The 21,477-nt window shown below is 42.5% G+C and overlaps 1 protein-coding gene across 1 annotated transcript in view; it reads right to left on the bottom strand.

Moving 5' to 3' along the window:
* STX8 (syntaxin 8) overlaps positions 1–21,477 on the bottom strand; it is a 348,959-nt gene that overhangs the window by 275,602 nt on the left and 51,880 nt on the right. The window contains exon 5 of the mRNA XM_011958612.1: positions 5,221–5,345. Within this exon, the coding sequence (XP_011814002.1) occupies positions 5,221–5,345 (125 nt within the window). The remainder of the gene's footprint in view (positions 1–5,220; positions 5,346–21,477) is intronic.

Here is a 21,477-nt window from a genome sequence, read left to right on the forward strand (position 1 = left end):
TGGCCTGAACCCGGGAGGCGGAGCTTGCAGTGAGTGGAGATCACGCCACTGCACTCCAGCCTGGGCGACAGAGCAAGACTCTGTCTCAAAATAAAAAAAAAAAAAGTTAATCACTATGTTAGAAGACTCAGAGCAAGTTTAAGAACAGATGTTTTTATTTTTGTTTTAAGATTTTAGGAAAGGAATCCTTCTTAGTCTCGGTGACAGCTACAAGAAAGCGTATCTTCAAAGAGAGTTATCAGTGAAGCTGTGACTGCAAGGGTTCAAAGGTTAGCTACTAAGATTCCCCGGTGTGAAATGGAGTCTGACTAGCCCTAGCACCTTACACAGCCCTATTTCACACGCGAACACCGAGAGACCTAAGAATGCAGACATCTAGAATGATGGTACAATTTCCTGCTAGAGTCTGGAAAGAACATGTATAGGAAAACCATAAGACTAGATGAAGCTGATGAAGAAACCCCATCAACAGAGACCTCCTGGGTAAAGGCGGAAGGACACTTCATACTTCCCCAAGGTCCGCGATCCATCCGACTCAGGGACAAGGGTCTACAATAACCAAAACATTTCGAAACAAGAAACAAGTACCTTTGTTTCTTCTATCTCAGGGATCCTTCAGGCAATTAAGTGATTGTCATCACCCATCCATCTTCTGCCTAATGCCCATTTCACGCTTCAAACTACAGCTTAAGGGGCACAGAAGCCAAATAGGCTAATTTGTGATGATGAGGCCTCGCTTCTAGGTTAGGCAAGGAAGACATTCCCTGCCCTTCGGACTATGTTCTACCAGTAAACTGTTATTTTGGGATGATGTTCAAAGTTTCTAAGGGTCAGCTAGAGTGCAGAATGGCTAAGGGATTCCACGGGCTAAAGGAAGTTAGAAATGACCTTTTATGGCTCTTTATTTTCATTTAATGCAGGACCTGGCAATGACGCAAACAAAGCCATAGCAACCTCAGCACATCGTCAAGATTCTTGAGGCAGAGAAAAGGCTAATCAGGGTTCTGTGTGAAGATTACTTCTGTTTTTGTATTTGTCCTTGAAAACTCGCTAGCAAAGAAGAATATGGCATTTCTTTTTTTTCTTTCTTTTTTTTTTCCCCTCAAAACAGTCTTGCCCTGTCGCCAGGCTGGAGTGCAGTGGCATGATCTCAGCTCACTGCAAGCTCCACCTCCCAAGTTCAAGCCATTCTCCCTGCCTCAGCCTCCCGAGTAGCTGGGACTACAGGTGCCTGCCACCACGCCCAGCTAATTTTTGTTTGTTTGTTTGTTTTTGAGACCGAGTCTCGCTCTCTCGCCCAGGCTGGAGTGCAGTGGCCGGATCTCAGCTCACTGCAACCTCCGCCTCCCGCGTTTACGCCATTCTCCTGCCTCAGCCTCCCGAGTAGCTGGGACCACAGGCGCCCGCCACCTCGCCCAGCTAGTTTTTTGTATTTTTTCTTTTTTAGTAGAGACGGGGTTTCACCGTATTAGCCAGGATGGTCTCGATCTCCTGACCTCGTGATCCACCCGTCTCAGCCTCCCAAAGTGCTGGGATTACAGGCTTGAGCCACCGCGCCCGGCCTAAATTTTTGTATTTTTAGTAGAGATGGGGTTTCACCACGTTGGCCAGGATGGTCTCAATCTCTTGACCTTGTGATCCGCTTGCCTCAGCCTCCCCAAGTGCTGGTGTGAGCCACCACGCCCAGCCGGAATATAGCATTTCAAAACACAAAGGTAAGATCAGTGGAGAGAAACTGACCTGCAACGTGCGTTGCCACTCCCCCTAAACTCCACCCACACCCCACCGACCAGCAGGCTTCCCAAGGGTGAGGATCTTCATAAGGAAGCTCTGTTCTGGAGACTGTGACAAACACTTTGAGGAGCATCCTCTCACACCGACCTAAAGCAACCCCGGAAAGTAGCACCTTCTCCGGGACAAGCATCCTCTTCCCAACTGAAAACAGCTTTTCTTGGCAAAATGCAACAATGCCAGAAAATGCATGAGTATCAGCTATAAGGTGCTCCATTCAGGAACTGTGAATCCTGAAGAGTGAATGGTTGTGCTACATGTAAAGCTGTGTTGCTTTTCACTTTTTCACTTTCCTTCAAATATGGTAATGGGTGAAGTATGTAAAACTGAAGATGTGAGAGAGTCACAGTGTTTCACTGACTGGATAATTTCACTGTGAAAAAGGAACTCAAAATAGAATTAGATTTCTGCGTCTGCCCAAGAGGGACTGACAGGCGCCAGACTTCCTTCTGGCCTGCAACGAATGGAAAAACAAAACGAAATAGGGTAAATATACAAAACAACAGTTTTAAGACATGGACATGAGGAAATGAAGGGCGGTGATCTCTGAGAGACGGGAAACAAATGAGGTGAGTTCTAAGACTGCCCCAGATTACTGCCTCACAAGAGTTCCCCAGCCATGGTGTGGGCATGGGAGAACGCAGGTGAAGCCCAGCATTTTCCTTGAGTTGAGAAAAGTCCAAAGAGGCCATGGTGGTTAGAGGATGGAGGGCACAGGACCAGAGAGGACTGCAGAGAGAGCACTCTGCAGACCTGCACAGGGGCCACTTTGATTCTCGAGCTGAGTGCCTTATACATGAATGCAAATAGCAGCTTTCTTTGTAACAGCCAAAAACTGAAAACCACCCAAATATTAATCAACAGGTGAATGGATACACAGATTGAGGTAAATCCATACAATGGAATACAAATCTACAATGTAAGAGTGAAACACAGGCCAGGTGTGGTGGCTCACGCCTATAATCCCAGCACTTTGGGAGGCTGAGTTGGGTGGATCGCTTGAGGTCAGGAGTTCAAGACCAGCCTGGCCAACATGGTGAAACCCCATCTCTACTAAAAATACCAAAAAAATTAACTGGGCATGATGGCGGGCGCCTGTAATCCCAGCCACTCGGGAAGCTGAGGCAGGAGAATTGCTTGAACCCAGGAGGTGGAGGTTGTGGTGAGCCAAGATCGTACCACTGCACTACAGCCTAGGCAACAAAGCCAGACTGTGTCTCAAAAAAAAAAAAAAAAAAACAGTGAAATACGGATACACATAACCAGTTCAATGAACCTTAAAATAATTATGCTTAGACAAAGAAGCCAGAGCCCCTTCTTCCCCAAAAGATACATACTGTATAGTTCTATTTATACAAAATTATAGAAAATAAAAACTAATTTATAGTGACAGAAAGCAGTTCAGCAGTTGTCTGGGCATGGCGGGGAGGAACAATAGGAAGAATTATAAAGAGGCATGAAGAACTTTTGGGAGTAACAATTAGGTTCATTATTTTTATTGTAGTGATGGTTTCACAGGCATATACGCATGTCAAAGCTTATCAAATCATATACTTCAAACATGGGCCATTAATGATCATGTCAACTATATCTCAATAAAGCTGATTTTAGGTTTATTTTCTCCTCCTCCTCCTTCCTCTTTCTTTTTATTTGTTAATTTTTTTAAAGACAGGATTTTACTATGTTGCCTAGGCTAGTGTCAAACTCCTACACTCCAGCCATCCTGTCGCCTTGGCTTCCCAAAGTGACAGGAGTACAGGTGTGTGCCACCAGGCCTGGCAATAAAGCTGATTTTAAAAAGCAGAATTGGCCAGGTGTGGTGGCTCAAGCCTGTAATCCCAGCACTTTGGGAGGCGGAGACAGGTGGATCACGAGGTCAGGAGATTGAGACCATCCTGGCTAGCACGAAAAAAAAAAATACAAAAAATTAGCTGGGCAACGTGGCGGCGCCTGTGGTCCCAGCTACTCGGGAGGCTGAGGCAGGAGAATGGCGTGAACCCGGGAGGCGGAGCTTGCAGTGAGCCGAGATCGCACTACTGCACTCCAGCCTGGGCGACAGAGTAAGACTCTGTCTCCGGAAAAAAAAAAAAAGCAGAATTAGAAAGAATAATGTATCTGTACATACTGACATTTTAAAAAGTCCGTAACACTAAGTTTTTTTTTTTTCTTTGAAATGGAGTCTCACTGTGTCATCCAGGCTGGAATGCAGTGACACGCTGTATCAGCTCACTACAACCTCTGCCTCCTGGGTTCAAGTGATTCTCCTGCCTCAGCCTTCCGAATAGCTGGGTTTACAGGTGCGTGCCACCACACCTGGCTAATTTTTTTATTTTTAGTAGAGACGAGGTGTCACCATATTGGCCAGGCTGGTCTCTAACTCCTGATCTCAGGTCATCCACCTGCCTTGGCCTCCCGAAGTGCTGGGATTGCAGGCGTGAGCCACCACACCCAGCCGACACATACTAAGTTTTAAAAAGGTGTAGAATTATATATATATATATGGAGAGAGCTAAATATCTCATGATTCCATTTATGTGAAGTAAGTATATTTATATTGAATATATGTATGTGAATATATACAAAACGTCTAAGGAAATACATATTAATCTGTTTCTAGTTCGAGATTGGAGAACCAATATGGAGGGCTTTCATCTTATACATTCCTATATTGTTTATACTTTGTATAACAATCATGCATTACTTCTGAGATTTTACAAACATAAGTTAAAAAAAAAAAAAAGTAAAAAAGCCACAGGGCAAAAGATAAAAAAGAAAAGCCAAATTGACATATTTTATAACAACAACAAAATGGAGTCTTGTGTTTGGAGACTAATTCCCAGTCGTGAAGCTAAAGCACAGAGTATAGGCATCAAATTCACTCAGACTTCAACTCAGATTTGCTGTCTCTGCTCTTGCCCAATGGAAAATCACCACTTCCATGAGCCACCGAGATGAATGACAGCAATTGTCTATTCCTCAGGTATCCTGAGGCACACGCCAAAAGCTTAAAAAGACCAGCAGTTTTCACTCGTTTTCAATGGGAATGAGGAACAATCAAGGCTCCAGTAAAAAATCTGGTGGTCAGGCGTGGTGGCTCATGCCTGTAATCCCAGCACTTTGGGAGGCCAAGGTGGGAGGATCATGAGGTCAGGAGATCAAGACCATCCTGGCTAACAGGGTGAAACCCTGTCTTGACTAAAAAATACAAAAAATTAGCCAGGCATGGTGGCACGCGCCTGTAGTCCCAGCCTCTCGGAAGACTGAGGCAGGAGAATCATTTGAACCCAAGAGGTGGAGGTTGCAGTAAGCCAAGGTCACGCCACTGCACTCCAGCCTGGGTGACAGAGCAAGATTCTATCTCAAAAACAAACAAACAAACAAAAATTCTGGCAAGGTTTCTGAGCCCACACTCCTCAGGGTATTTGGTACCTTGGATAATTTTCTGCTGCTGTTGCCGGATTTCATCAAAACCCAAGCCTCTGGTCTCCTCTGGCTCCTCAAAGAGCCAAGGGTTGGGTGCTCCTCGCTTAGCCTCTTCACTCATCAGGCTGGACCTGAAGAACAATATTAAATGATATTGATATATCTCAAAACATGCAGCTCAAATGCAAATTACTCCCACCAAGTGCAGAGGTGGCCAGCCTTGAATGCTTTGAAAATTCAATTCAAACACAATTTATTGCATCCTGAGTTTATGCCAGGAACTGTATTCAGTGCTGGAAGAGATACAGGGATGAATAAGGCACAAGGTTGGTCCTCAGAATTACAGCCTGTTATAGAGATGATGAGAGAACATAATATTTGTACTAATCCTCTAAGAAATGTTTGAGTTAATAATCCTAAGACAAGTTGGTAATAAATGACGTTCTTAAATTTCAAAAACAGAAGGCTGAACAGTAGCCTTTTTATTAGCACAAAGTTTGTCTCAGAGGCTATGTGACCCCAAAGGTACAAATATTATTTCTCAAGCAGATACAATGTTGCGACTACAGATTACAATGTTATTGTTGTTTTTTTTTTTAAAAAAAAGAGACCATATAATTTCCCATTAAAGGGTATTTGGAGCCAGGCGTAGTGGCTCATGCCTGTAATCCCAGCAATCTGGGAGGCCGAGGCGGGCAGATCACCTGAAGTCAGGAGTTCCAGACCACCCTGGCCAACATGATGAAACCCTGTCTCTAATAAACACAAAAAAAAATTAGCCAGGCTTGGCGGCGGGCGTCTGTAATCCCAGCTACTTGGGTGGCTGAGGCAGGAGAACTGCTTGAACTGGGAGGCAGAGGTTGTAGTGAGCCAATATAGCGCCACTGCACTGTAGCCTGGGTAGCAGAGCAAGACTCTGTCTCAAAAAAAAAAAAAAGGAGTATTTGGTTGCTCACAGACACATGCAGGGTTTCAATACCAATTTTGTGACTTTAATGTAGCATTCATAACAGAATAAACACATTCTGATTTGTCAATCTTAACCTTACTCCCTCTAATAATCCATGTGCCCTTTCTGCACCAGACCAGTTGGTCTCCCTATCTAAGGATCAGGAAACACATGATTTCCACCTCAGTCCCCATGTTTTCAGGATTCTCCTCCTCTCAAGTAGCTCCTCTCCTCTCCCTGCCTGTCCACATTCTGTCCAAGCTGAGAAGATCATCTTGTCCAGGACACCACCTTCTGACCACTTCAACGAAGAGATGAACATTCACTTTAGAGCTCTCGTCAGATTCATGAAAAATCACAGAACAGGGCCGGGCGTGGTGGCTCAAGCCTGTAATCCCAGCACTTTGGGAGGCCGAGACGGGCAGATCATGAGGTCAGGAGATCGAGACCATCCTGGCTAACATGGCGAAACCCCGTCTCTACTAAAAATACAAAAAACTAGCCGGGCGACGTGGCGGGCGCCTGTAGTCCCAGCTACTCGGGAGGCTGAGGCAGGAGAATGGCGTGAACCCGGGAGTGGGAGCTTGCAGTGAGCTGAGATCCGGCCACTGCACTCCAGCCTGGGCGGCAGAGCAAGACTCCGTCTCAAAAAAAAAAAAAAAAAAAAAAAAAAAAAAAAAAATCACAGAACAAATGGTGGGTGGGACATCAGCAAGATGGCTGATGAGAGGTACCTGGTGCTCACCTGCCCCCCACTTCCTTACGGAAGGACAAAGGCAATGAATAAACAGCTAAGATTTGACTTCAGTGTGGGAAAGCACTGGACTGCAGTGGGGAAGTGGAGAGGCCCCTGTGGTGACTGAAAGTCTAGAAGGGCAGCATGAAGGCCCCCAGCCTCTGTGGCCCCATCTCTTCCACCAGGATTGGGTAGGCCTAGACGTATGAGGGCCTTCTCCCTGTGAGGAAAAGGTAAGCAGGAGATTCCCACCTGCCCCCACTGCCATGGCAAACACCTACAGTCCTTACTACAGGAGGATCCCCCAGTCCTTGCAAGTTCTGAGCCCAGTTTGGAGAGCTACTGGGAATTCGTACAGTTGCACTGCCCCAGATTAGGAGTACACCCCACTCCCCACCCACCTCACGAGCCAAGTTACTACAGCATGGCGCCATCTTCAGACCACAGCTCCCTCTGGAGTGTGCCCTCCTCTTGGGGCCAGTAGCCACTGCACCTTTCCAGCACTGAGACTCCATCTTCATGCCACTAAACCTACACAGGTGGCTGAACTCCACACCCCAGGCCCCAGGAATGGCTGTGACTCTGGTCCTGCACTGAAGGAAAACCACCATCCTCGCTTTCAGCCACAGTAAGAGTCCCACCCAGGGCAAATCCACTCTCGAGCCCCAACCAAACTGCTGTATACCCTCCTGCAAGCAGAAGGCCCTGAGCAACTGACAGACTAGCAGAGTGACTACACTCCTGCATCCAGGATCTGTGAAACAGTCGGGCAGTGCAGCCCCCTACAGACATGCCCCCAGCCCGCCGAACGGTTCCACACCTCAATCAGGGCCTGAGAAACAACCCTGCAGGATGCCTCTGGCAGACATACCCCCAGGTCAGCCAAGCTGCCCTATGTCCACATCCCAGGCCTGAAAAACAGCCCATGGGTCACCCCCTGCAGCAACTCCCCTAGGCCAGCTGAGCAGCCCTGTGTTCACATCCCAGGTCTGAGAAGCAACTCCTCAGGCCACTCCCGGCAGACATGCCCAGAGGACTATCAAGCAGCCTTATGCCCACCTCTCATGCCTGAGAAATAGTCAGCCCTGTGGGCTGTCCGCAGTCAGCATTCCCCCCAGGAGAGCTGAGCAGCAGTGTGCTCATGTCCTGAACTTGAGAAACAGCCCAACAGGCCACCTCTGGCAGGCATACTCCCAGACTGGCCAAGCAACCAAGCAACTGTGCCCTCAGCCAGAGTAAGGGCACCAACCCCAACCCCAGCAAGTGAGACCCCAAGTTAGACAACCCACCATGTGAATGAATGCATCGCTGACCTGACAAATAGTCCAGTGAGCACATCCCTGGCAAAATCATGTCACCACCACCACAAAGCCTCTCAGCTGAGGCCACTGAGACACTCACAAACATCACTAGCATGGATTACAGTTGAAGAAACTACACAAAAACTACACTACTATGCCCACCTGGAACCAAAATCAACGCATCCCACTAAACCAACACCCCAAGATCCATTCATATGAATATTTCTTTCCCTGCAAAACCTACTGCATAAAGTTGGAAGAAGCAACTATTCCACCAGATGCATAGAAATCAACATAGGGATACATCAAACATGAAAAAGCAAAGAAACATGAAACCTCCAAAGGAATACAATAATTCCTGTGTAATAGACCCCAATGATAGAGAAATATACAAAATGACAGAAAAAGAAATCAAAATAATATTTTTTTTTTATTTTTACAGTGAGATACAAGATAATAGAGCTAGACAATTTGATGAAATCAGGAAAACAATTCATTACTTGAACAAGAAATTCAACAAGAAATATACCATAAAAAAGAACAAAACAGGTATCCTAGAGTAGAATAATTCAATGAATAAACAAATAAATACAAGCTAGAGCTTTACCAAAAGAACAGACCAAGCAGAATTTTATTTATTTACTTATTTATTTATTTGGAGACAGGTTCTCACTGTCACCCAGGCTGGAGTACAGTGGCATTATCTCAGCTCACTGCAACCTCCACCTCCGGGGTTCAAATGATTCTCTGCCCTCAGCCCTCCTGAGTAGCTGGGACTACAGGGGTGTGCCATCACATCCAGCTAATTTTTGTATTTTTTGGTAGAGATGGGGTTTCAGCATGTTAGCCAGGTTGGTATCAAACTCCTAACCTCAAGTGATCTGCCCGCCTTGGCCTCCCAAAGTGCTAGGATTACAGGTGTGAGCCACCATGCGTGGCTGAATTTTTGAACTTGAAGACAGATCTTGTAAAATAACACAGAAAAATGGAAAAAGAAAAACGTAAAATGGAATGAAGAAAGCCTACATAATTCAGGGGACACCATTAAGTGAACAAACATTCACATTGTAGGTATTCCAGAAAGAGAAAAGGAGGGGAAATGTACAGAAAACATTGAATGAAATAGTAGCTGAAAACTTCCTAAGTCTTGGAAGCTTCCAGATCCAGGAAGCCAAAGAATCCCAAATAGATTCCATTCAAACAGGACCCCTCTTAGGCACATTAGAGTCAAATTATCAAAAGTCAAAGACAAAGAATTCTAAAAACAGCAAGAGAAGGACTGGGTGCAGTGGCTCATGCCTGTAATCCCAGTACTTTGGGAGACCAAGGCAGGCAGATCACGACGTCAGGAGTTCAAGACCAGCCTGGCCAACATGGTGAAACTCTGTCTCTACTAAAAATACAAAAAATTAGCTCAGTGTGGTAGCAGGTGCCTGTAATCTCTGCTACTCGGGAGGCTGAGGCAGGAGAATCACTTAAACCCAGGAGGCGGAAGTTGCAGTGAGCCGAGACCACGCCACTGCAATCCAGCCTGGGCAACAGAGCAAGACTCCATCTCAAAAACAAACAAACAACAACAACAAAAACAGCAAGAGAAAAGCATCAAATCACCTATGAGGGAATTCCCATTAGACAAATAGCAGATTTCTCAGCAGAAATCTTACCAATCAAGAGAGAATAGGATTTTATGTTCAAAGTACTAAAAGAAAAAAAAAAATCTGCCAACCAAGATTATTATATGTAGCAAAGATATCTTCCAGAAATGAAAGAGAAATAAAATCTTTCACAGACAAGCAAAAACAAAGGTAATCCATCACCACTAGACCAGTCTTACAAGAAATGCTCAAGGGAGTATTATACCTGGAAGTGAAAAGAACATAACAGCCATTATAAAACCATGTGACACTATAAAACTCATGGGTGGAGCCAAAATACAAAGGAAAACCAGAAAGAAAGAAAGAAATCAAGCCTTTTCACTTCAGAACACTACCCAACCACAAAAATAAACAATAAGACGAAGTAAGGAACAAAGGATATACAAAACAACCAGAAATCAATAAAATGACAAGATAAGTCCTCACCTATTAATAATAACCTTGAATGTAAGGTGAATTAAATACCTCATTAAAAGACACAGACTGGATAACTAGATTAAAAAACAACAACAACAACAACAAAAAGACTAGACTCAACTACATGCTGCCTAAAAGAAACTCACCTGACCTATAGACACATATAGACTGAATGAAAGCAAAGGTATGGAAAAAGATATTCTATGCAAACGAAAACCAAAAGTAAGCAAGAGTAGCTGTACTTATATCAGACAAAACAGACTTCAAGTCAAAAGTTGTGAAATTAGACAAAGAAGGACATTACATAATAATAAGGGGATCAATTCAATAAGAGAATATAACAACTGTAAATACATACACATTCAATACCAGAGCACTCAGATATATAAAGCAAACATTATTAGCTCTAAAAGGAGAGAGAGACTCAAATAGTGTAATAGCTGGGGATTCTAACATCTCGCTCTCAGCACTGGACAGATTACTCAGACAGACTACACCACAGAACAAACAGACCTAACAGACATTTACAGAACATTTCACGCAACAGCTACAGAAAATACATTCTTGCTGACAGCACATAGAACATTCACCAGGACTGACCATATATTAGGACACAAAACAAGTCTCAAAAATTTTTTTAGACTTTGAAATTGAAATCATACTAAGTATCTTATTTAACCACAGTGGAAAATATCAATAACATGAGGAGCATGCAAAATGATACAAATACATGGAAATTAAACAACATACTCTTGAACAGCCAATGAGTGAAGGACAAAATTAAGATTGGAATGTTAAAATTCCTTAAAGTAAATGAAAATAGAGGCACAACATACCGCAACCTATGGGACACAGCAAAAGTAGTACTATGAGGCAACTGTATAACAATAAAGGCCTACAATAAAAAACCAGCAAGATTTCAAATAACCTAACAATGTATCTCAAGGAAACTAGGAAAGCAAGAATAAACCAAACCCAAAATTAGTAAAGGAAAGACATAATAAAGATCAGAGGAGAAATAAATGACATTGAAATAAAAAATGTATTTAAAAAACCGACAAAATAAAAGTTGGTTTTGTGTAAAGATAAAATTGAGAAACCATTAGCTAGACTAAGAAAAAAGAGATACGACTCAAACAAATAAAATCAGACAAGACAAAGGAGACATCACAATGGATGCCACAGAAATACAAAGAATCATTACAGGATACTACGAACAACTCTACACCAATAAATTCAAAAACCTAGAGGAAATGGATAAATTTCTGGACACATACAACCTACCAAGACTGAACCAAGAAGACATGTTTTTTTAAAACCTGAACAGACCAATAACAAGTAAGGAGTTTGAATCAATAATATAAAATCTGCCAACAAAGAAAAGTCCAGGACTAAATGGCTTTCATACTGAATTCTACCAAACCTTTAAAGAAAAATGCATACCAATTCTTCTCAAACTATTCCAAAAAATCAAAGGGGAGGGTATTCTACCTAATTCGTTCTAAGAGGCTAGAATAACCCTGATATCAAAAGCAGATGAGAATACAACAGAAAAAGAAAAGTACAGGACAATATCCCTGATGAATATACACACAAAAAATCCTCAACAGAATGCTAGCAAATCAAATCCAACAATACATCACAAAGATCATATACTATGATCAAGTGGAATTTATCCCAGGAATGCAAGGATGGGTCAACATCCACCAATCAATAAATGTGATACATCGCATCAACTATAAAGGACAAAACCCATATGATAATCTCAATAGATGCAGAAAAAATATTTGATAAAATTCAACATCTCAATTAAAAACTCTCAATAAATTAAGTATCGAAGGAAAGTACCTCAACACAATAAAGGCCATATATGACAAACCCACAGCTAATATCATATAGAAAAGGTGAAAGCTTTCCCTCTGAGAACTAGAAGACAAGGATGCCCACTCTCATCACTCTTACTCAACACAGTACTGGAAGTCTTAGCCATGGTAATCAGACAAGAGAAAGTAATAAATGGCATTCAAATTGGAAAGGAGAAAATCAAATTGTTTCTGTTTGCGGAAAACATGATCTATGAGAGAAAAGCCTAAAAACTATCAAAAAAAAAAAAACCTCTTAGAACTGATAAATTCAGTAAAGTTGCAGGATACAAAATCAACACACGAAAATACGAAAGTGGTGTTTCTATAAATAATGAACTAGTTGAAAAAGAAATAAAAAAGACAATCTCATTTACAATAGCAATCCCCCCCAAAATTACCTAGGAATAAATTTAACCAAGGAGGTGAAAGATCTCTAAAAGAAAAACTACAAAACACTGAGTGAAGTTGCCACTATTTGCTGAAAACATAATTTTATAGATAGAAATCCCTAAAGATAAAAAAAAAAAAACCTCTTAGAACTGATAAATTCAGTAAAGTTGCAGGATACAAAATCAACACACGAAAATACAAAAGTGGTGTTTCTATAAATAATGAACTAGTTGAAAAAGAAATAAAAAAGACAATCTCATTTACAATAGCAATCCCCCCCAAAATTACCTAGGAATAAATTTAACCAAGGAGGTGAAAGATCTCTAAAAGAAAAACTACAAAACACTGATGAAAGAAATTGAAGAGGATACAGACAAAGGGAAAGTTATTTCATGCTCATGAATTGGAAAAACTAATATTGTTAAAATGACTATACTACCCAATGCAAGCTACAGATTCAATGCAATCTCTATCAAAATATCAATAACATTCTTCACAGCAATAGAAAAAAAAAACCTTAAAAATATGCATGGAACCACAAAAGACCCTGAAGAGCCAAAGCGATCCTAAGCAAAAAAGAACAAAGCTGGAGGCATCACACTACCAGACTTCAAAATATATTACAAAGCTGTAGTAATGTACTACAATGCTGTTTTTATGGTACTGACATAAAAACAAACACACAGACCAATGGAACAGAATACAGAACCCAGAAATTAATCCATGTATCTAGAGCCAACTGATTTTTTTTTTCTTTTCGAGGCAGAGTCTCACTCTGTAACCCAGCTGGAGTGCAGTGACACAATCTTGATTCACTGCAACCTGCGCCTCTCAAGCTCAAGTGAGCCTCCCACCTCAGCCTCCTGAGTGGTTGGGATTACAGGCACATGCCACCACACTCAGATAATTTTTGTAGAGATGAGGTTTCACCATGTTGCCCAGGCTGGCCTCAAACTCCAATCTGCCCACCTCAGCCTCCCAAAATGCTGGGATTACAGGTGTGAACACAGCCAAGCCAAGTCTCCTGATTTTTGACAGAGGTGCCAAGAACACTCATTGGGGAAGACAGTCTCTTCAATAAATGGTGCTGGGAAACTGAATATGTACATGCATAAGAATGAACCTAGACACCCATCCATCACCCTATGCAAAAATCAACTCAAAATGAACCAAAGACCTAAACGTAAAACCCAAAACCACAAAAGTACCAGGCAAAAACAAGGAAAACACTTCAGGACGTTCATCTGGGAAAAGATCTTATGAATAAGACCTCACAAGCACAGGCAACAAAAGCGAAAAGAAACGAATGAGATTATATCAAGCTAAAAAGCTTCTGCACAGCAAAGGAAACAGTCAATAGAGTGAAAATACAATCTACAGGAGAAAATATTTGCAAACTGTTTATCTAACAGGGGATTAATATGCAAAATATATAAGGAACTCAAAATACCTCAATGGCAAAAATCATAACAATAATAGATTGAAAAATGGGCAAGTGAGCTAGGCATGGTGACATGCACCTATAGTCCCAGCTACTCAGGCGGAGGTAGGTGGGTTACTTGAGCCTGGACAACAAAGTGAGACTCTATTTCAAAAAAAATAAATACACAAAATATGTGAAAGAAAGACGGACAAATGATCTGACAAGATGTTTCTCAAAAGATGACATACAAATGCACCAACAAATATATAAAAATTGCTCAGCATTACTAATTGTCAGGGAACTGCAAATCAAAATCACAATGAGGTATCATCTCATTCCACTTAGAATGTCTATCATCAAAAACACAAAACAACAAATGCTTGTGAGGAGACTGAGAGACAGGAACTCTTAGACACAGTTGGTGGAAATGTAAACTAGCAAAGCCACTATGGAGAACAGTATGGTGGTTCCCCAAAAAACTATAACTAGAACTACCATATGATCCAGCAATCCCCCTACTGGGCACTTATCCAAAGGAAAGAAAATCAATATTTTGAAGAGATATCCACACCAACATGTTTACTGCAGCACTATTCACAGTAGGCAAAATATGGAATCGAACTATCCAACAATAGATGAATGGATAAAGACAGTGTGGTAGGCCGGGCGCGGTGGCTCACGCCTGTAATCCCAGCACTTTGGGAGGCCGAGAGGGGTGGATCACGAGGTCAGGAGATCAAGACCATCCTGGCTAACACGGTGAAACCCCGTCTCTACTAAAAAATAAAAAAATACAAAAAACTAGCTGGGTGTGGTGGCGGGCGCCTGTAGTCCCAGCTACTCGGGAGGCTGAGGCAGGAGAATGGCGTAAACCCGGGAGGCGGAGCTTGCAGTGAGCTGAGATTCGGCCACTGCACTCCAGCCTGGGTGACAGAGCGAGACTCTGTCTCAAAAAAAAAAAAAGAAAGTGTGGTATATACACACAACAGAATACTATTTAGCCATGAAAAAGAATGAAATCCTGTCATTCACAGCAACATGGATGGAACTTAAGGATATTATCTTAAGTAAAATAGGCACAGAAAGCTAAACACTGCATGTTCTTACTCATACGCAGAAGCTAAAAAGAAGTTGATCTCATAGAAGTAAAAAGTGTAACAGAGCACACCAGAAACTGGGGAGAGTAGGGAGAAGGGGGAGAGCAAGAGATTTGTTAAGGGACACGCAATTATAGTTGGACAGAAGGAATAAGTGTGAGTGTTCTTTTTTTTTTTTTTGAGGCGGAGTCTCGCTCTGTTGCCCGGGCTGGAGTGCAGTGGCTGGACCTCAGCTCACTGCAAGCTCCGCCTCCCGGGTTTACGCCATTCTCCTGCCTCAGCCTCCCGAGTAGCTGGGACTACAGGCGCCCACCACCTCGCCCGGCTAGTTTTTTTTTTGTATTTTTTAGTAGAGACAGGGTTTCACCGTGTTAGCCAGGATGGTCTCGATCTCCTGACCTCGTGATCCACCCGTCTCGGCCTCCCAAAGTGCTGGGATTACAAAGTGTGAGTGTTCTATTCACCAGTGTAGGATGACTACAGTTAACAATAACTAAGTCTCGCTACTTAGACTTAAGTAGCTAGACGGAGGATATAGAATGTTCCCAACACAAAGAAATGAGAAATGTTTGAGATGATGAACATGCTAATTATCCTGACTGGCTCACTATATATTACATGTAGGAAAACATCACTAGGTATCCCATAAATATGTATAATTATTAAATGTCAAATAAAACAAAATGATAGGCCAGGCACGGTGGCTCACGCCTGTAATCCCAGCACTTTGAGAGGCCAATGCAGGCGGACCACCTGTGGTCAGGAGTTTGAGACCAGCCTGGCCAACATGGTAAAACCCCGTCTCTACCAAAAATACACAAATTACCCAGGCATGGTGGCAGGCACCTGTAATCCCAGCTACTCGGGAGGATGAGGCAAGGAAAATTGGTTGAACTCAGGCGGTGGATGTTGCAGTGAGCCGAGATCGCGCCACTGCACTCCAACACGGGCAGTGAAGCGAAGACTCCATCTCAAAACAAAACAAAAAACAAATGATGACAATGATTTTACAGTAGCAATGACAATAATAAACATGCATTCAGCATTTGCCCTGTTCAGACACACCTCCAGGTGATGTATATATATTCAATCGTATCTCCATTACGTATAATTCTTCTAGCTTTGTTCACATCTCCCATATCATCCAGAAACAACTGTTACCCTATTATTTAATCTTTTATATAGATAAGGTGCATATCTACTAGACAGAAGGCAGAAACTGAATATCATCCTTCACTGTACGCACACTGTCCCACAATATGAACAGCTAACAGCATATCACCTACTGGCAACATACGAACAGAAAGTTGCTGGAGGATTCAATAACTTTTCATTCCAAAAACATTTACTTGGTAGTTATTATACAGTTGGCATTGCTCTCATTAATGGGCATAAAGAAAAAATCGAATATAGACAAACAGACCAAAATCTCCACCCATACAAAGCATAGATTCTTGTTACGGGTGCTGTTTGCATTCTGGTGGGATGACACAATGTGTAAAATGTGTGCAAACTGTCTAATGTCATACTTGGAAGATGTTAACTATTATCATAATACCAATTGTTGCATTTTTTTTTTACACAGAAGGCACTAAAAAATTTAAATAAATCTGTATATCCCAAAAGCTATATTAATTTCACTTTTAGTTTAGAACTTGAAAGCCTTTGTAAGAATATTATACGTTTCAAGAGACAAACCCAGGCAAAGCTGGAAGATAATTTTTGATTCCTTAGACTAAGATTTTAAGCATAGAGTTGGTCTCAAGTGTACTCATTAGCATGCCAAACAGAAGTATGACTTTCTTCCACTTTACCAAAAGGGCAGACGTGTTTCTTTGAAGTCTTTCTCTCTCTGTCTCATTCATTCATTCATCTATTCATTTATTTGAAACAGGGTCTCACACAGTCGCCCAGGCTGAAGTGCAGTGGTGCAATCATCACTCACCCCAGCCTTGACCTCCAGAGCTCAAGGGATCCTCCCACCTCAGCCTCCTGAGTAGCTGGGACTACAGGTGCATGCCTATGCACCTGGCTAATTATTTTTATTATTTGTAGAGATGGGGTCTCGCTATGTTGCCCAAGCTAGTCTTGAACTCCAGGGCTCAAGCAAGCCTGCCACCTCGGCCTCCCAAAATGCTGGGGTTAAAGGCATGAGCCGCTGTACGCAGCCTGAAGCCTTACTTTACGTGACTGGTACCAAGTATCTGAGATGTCAAGATTTTGGATTCCTTCTCTATAATAATTATTCAATTTCACACACCTTTGATTAAGGGGTAAGAAGGCAATAGAAAAGGGAAGGAAAGAAGAAAATTCACAATCAAAGCCTATCTCAACTTTTTTTTTTTTTTTTGAGACGGAGTCTCGCTCTGTCACCTAGGCTGGAGTGCAGTGGCCGGATCTCAGCTCACTGCAAGCTCCGCCTCCCGGGTTCACGGCATTCTCCTGCCTCAGCCTCCCGAGTAGCTGGGACTACAGGCGCCCGCCACCTCGCCCGGCTAGTTTTTTGTATTTTTTAGTAGAGACGGGGTTTCACCATGTTAGCCAGGATGGTCTCGATCTCCTGACCTCGTGATCTGCCCGTCTCGGCCTCCCAAAGTGCTGGGATTACAGGCGTGAGCCACCGCACCCGGCCAAGCCTATCCCAACTCTTACACCATCTTGCAAGAATCGTTTTTCAAATCAGGAATTACATGGGATTCGTTCATGGCTTACTGCAAATGCACGTGGGTCAAAGGTATGTAAAGATACTTTGAAAGTGCATCAGTGACCAGCTATGAGCATCCAAATGAGTACATTGCCCCTGAGGTGATATTGCTCATCTAAACTTAATGTTGGAACCAGTCACTTAATGTTAGAACCACAGTCATATGTGTATATAAACACCTACTAGAAAATAAAAGTGACAATATGGGCACAACTTAATACTAATATTAAGAAGAAAGTCATACTTCTGTTTGGCATGCTAATGAGTACACTTGAGACCAACTCTGTGCTTAAAAAATCTTAGTCTAAGGAATCAAAAATTATCTTCCAGTTTTGCCTGGGTTTGTCTCTTGATATATATAATATTCTTCCAAAGGCTTTCAAGTTCTAAACTGAAAGTGAAATTAATACAGCTTTTGGTGTATTTAAAATAATTAAATTTTAAATAAAATTTAAAACTGTACTATTTTTATTTTTTATATTTATTTATTTATTTATGTATTTTGAGACGGAGTCTCGCTCCGTCGCCAAGGCTAGAGTGCAGTGGCGCCATCTCGGCTCACTGCAAGCTCCGCCTCCCGGGTTCACGCCTTTCTCCTGCCTCAGCCTCCCGAGTAGCTGGGACTCGCCACCACACCTGGCTAATTATTTTTATTATTTGTAGAGATGGGGTCTCGCTATGTTGCCCAAGCTAGTCTTGAACTCCAGGGCTCAAGCAAGCCTGCCACCTCGGCCTCCCAAAATGCTGGGGTTAAAGGCATGAGCCGCTGTACGCAGCCTGAAGCCTTACTTTACGTGACTGGTACCAAGTATCTGAGATGTCAAGATTTTGGATTCCTTCTCTATAATAATTATTCAATTTCACACACCTTTGATTAAGGGGTAAGAAGGCAATAGAAAAGGGAAGGAAAGAAGAAAATTCACAATCAAAGCCTATCTCAACTTTTTTTTTTTTTTTTTTTTGAGACGGAGTCTCGCTCTGTCACCTAGGCTGGAGTGCAGTGGCCGGATCTCAGCTCACTGCAAGCTCCGCCTCCCGGGTTCACGCCTTTCTCCTGCCTCAGCCTCCCGAGTAGCTGGGACTACAGGCGCCCGCCACCATGCCCGGCTAATTTTTTGTATTTTTAGTAGAGACGGGTTTCACCGTGTTAGCCAGGATGGTCTCGATCTCCTGACCTCGTGATCCGCCCGCCTCGGCCTCCCAAAGTGCTGGGATTACAGGCGTGAGCCACCGCGCCTGGCCCATCATTCACTGGTAGCTCTCGTGAGCCCTAGCGCATACTTCTAAAAAATTGTTATTAAAGGGGAAAAACAATGCAAAAATATTTTTTTCACAATCTCAAAAATGACACATTAGAACCACAGTCATATGTGTATATAAACACCTATTAGAAAATAAAAGTGACAATATGGGCACAGCTTAATACTAATGTCACACATACATCACCACAGACATACATAGAAAAGATTTCCCAGGGTTATCTGATTCCCAAGGCTGAACTATCTAACTCCACTTCTCTCTGGTTTGTTTGGTGTTTCCACTTTGCTGATGCTCCAAAACTATAAGGAAATCCAGCAATGGATATACCTTCACTCAGAAAAGCAGGTAAGATCATGAGATTGTAGGTGTCCCTGGATGTACACCTGATTCTTTTCACTTGGTTTTATGTTCAATTTCACATTTGGGATGGTGCCTATTATTACTGTTCTAGGTACTAGGAAAATATGAAAAAAATATGAAAATATAATTCTTGCTTTCAAAGAGTTTATAATCAAATTGAAATGAGAAACTAACCAACATGAAGCATGCTAGTTAAAATAAAAGAGCATCTAGCTTTGTATCCCTCCTGGGCAATTCCAAAAACCTCGTCAACTCTGGTTTTCTCACCCATAAAACAAGCAAACTAAATGGGCCAATGGTTTTCAACCTTCTTTCTGACCCAACACTTGAGGATATGATACCCTTGTTAATAGTGACATTGGCGAGTAAGTAGGGAAGACTCATCTTGGTGGGAGAAAGCAGATATTCTTTTTAATCCTGCAAAAGATGATTTCCTATTGTTGCAAATTGTGAATTAGGTTTTTTTAATCTCCTCTCAAATGTTGTCTCCCCAGAAGTTTCCCAGACTCCTCCATCTAAAATAGCATCTGTCTCTGTCACTCCTTCACCCCACTCCTCCTTATCTTAATTTTTCTTTATAGCACTGAAGTCACCAGCCATTATGCATTTGTTTGCTTTCTGTCTCCCACACTAGACTATAAGCTCCACGAGGGCAGGGACCAGGTCTTGTTTATCACTCCATCCTTTATCACATTATGGCTGGCATAATGGACACTGAAAGAAAAACATGGAATTAATTATTTTTTCAGCAAAACCCATAAATAAATGAATGAAATCAATAACGAGAGTTGTCAGGAAATTACAGTATCACGCATTGGTGCTATAATATGTTTTGTGATTTCAAAGGCATTTCACAAACATTATCTCATGTGAATCATACACAGCCCTGTGTGTAAGTCAGCAGAGGTATTACTGACAAGAAAACTAAGGCAAAGAGACATTCAGTGGCTTCCTCAGGGCCGCCAACCTAGTGGCAGAGCTAAGGGTTCAGTCCACATCTTGTGATTCTTAACCCAAGAAAACTAAGGCAAAGAGACCTTCAGTGGCTTCCTTAGGGCCACCAACCTAGTGGCAGAGCTAAGGGTTCAGCCCACATCTTGTGATTCTTAACCCAAGGCATTTCCTTTCTACCACTTCAGAGGTTGCATAAAGGTAAGGAGGCTGGGCACAGTAACTCACACCTATAATCCCAGCACTTTGGAAGGCCAAGGCAGGAGGACTGCTTGAGCCCAAGAGTTTAAGACCAGCCTGGGCAACAGAGCGAGACCCCTGAAAGAAAAGAAAAGAAAAGAGAGAAGAGAAGAGAAAGGAAGGAAGGAAAGAAAGGAAAGAAAGAGAAAGAACGGAAAGAAAAAGAAAGAGAAGAGGAGAAAGAGGGAGGGGGGGAGAGAGAGAGAGAGAGAGAGAGAAAGAAAGAAGGAAAAGAAAAGAGAAAAGAAAAGAAAAGAAAGAAAGAAAGAAAGAAAGAAAGAAAGAAAGAAAGAAAGAAAGAAAGAAAGAAAGAAAGAGAAAGAAAGAAAGAGAGAGAGAGGTGAGGAGATTTAAGGCAGCCTTGAAGAATGCATGAGGTTTAGCAAAGAAAGGAAGAGATGGTAAGGCATTCCAAGAAAAGGCAAAAACATGAATGAGGCTGCAGGACCGGGAATGGAGAGTGGGCAAAATTTGGGTGGCCTGGATTTAGAATTAATTCTGAGGTAGGTAGCTACAGTGACCCTCCATTTGTCCTAGTAACTTTCATCCTCCTACTCTCCCAGGATCTCATCATTTTAGCTTTCTGGTAGTTCTTCTCCATCCTATAAATCCTCAAGCAACGACCTTCTCTCCTGTTTGCAGCCAAACTTCCATGAAAAATTATTAACCTACGCTCACTAACTCCACTTCCTGACTCCTGTTCACTCCTCAACCCACTGAAGTCAACTTCTGCCCCTTCACGACTAAAATCTTCACCCTCACAGCTTCCTCACTGCCAAACACTCTTCCCAGGCCTTACCAGACCCCTCTTCCAGGCCTCATGTGTCACAGCTAAGCTTATTATCCCCTTTCCATGAATCCTCTCCTCTCTTGGCTTCCTCCACAACACTCTCTCCCACTGACAGTTCCACACCA

Source organism: Colobus angolensis, unplaced genomic scaffold (genome assembly GCF_000951035.1).
Source record: "Colobus angolensis palliatus isolate OR3802 unplaced genomic scaffold, Cang.pa_1.0 Scaffold47, whole genome shotgun sequence".
In the NCBI taxonomy this organism is placed as follows: Eukaryota; Metazoa; Chordata; class Mammalia; order Primates; family Cercopithecidae; genus Colobus; species Colobus angolensis.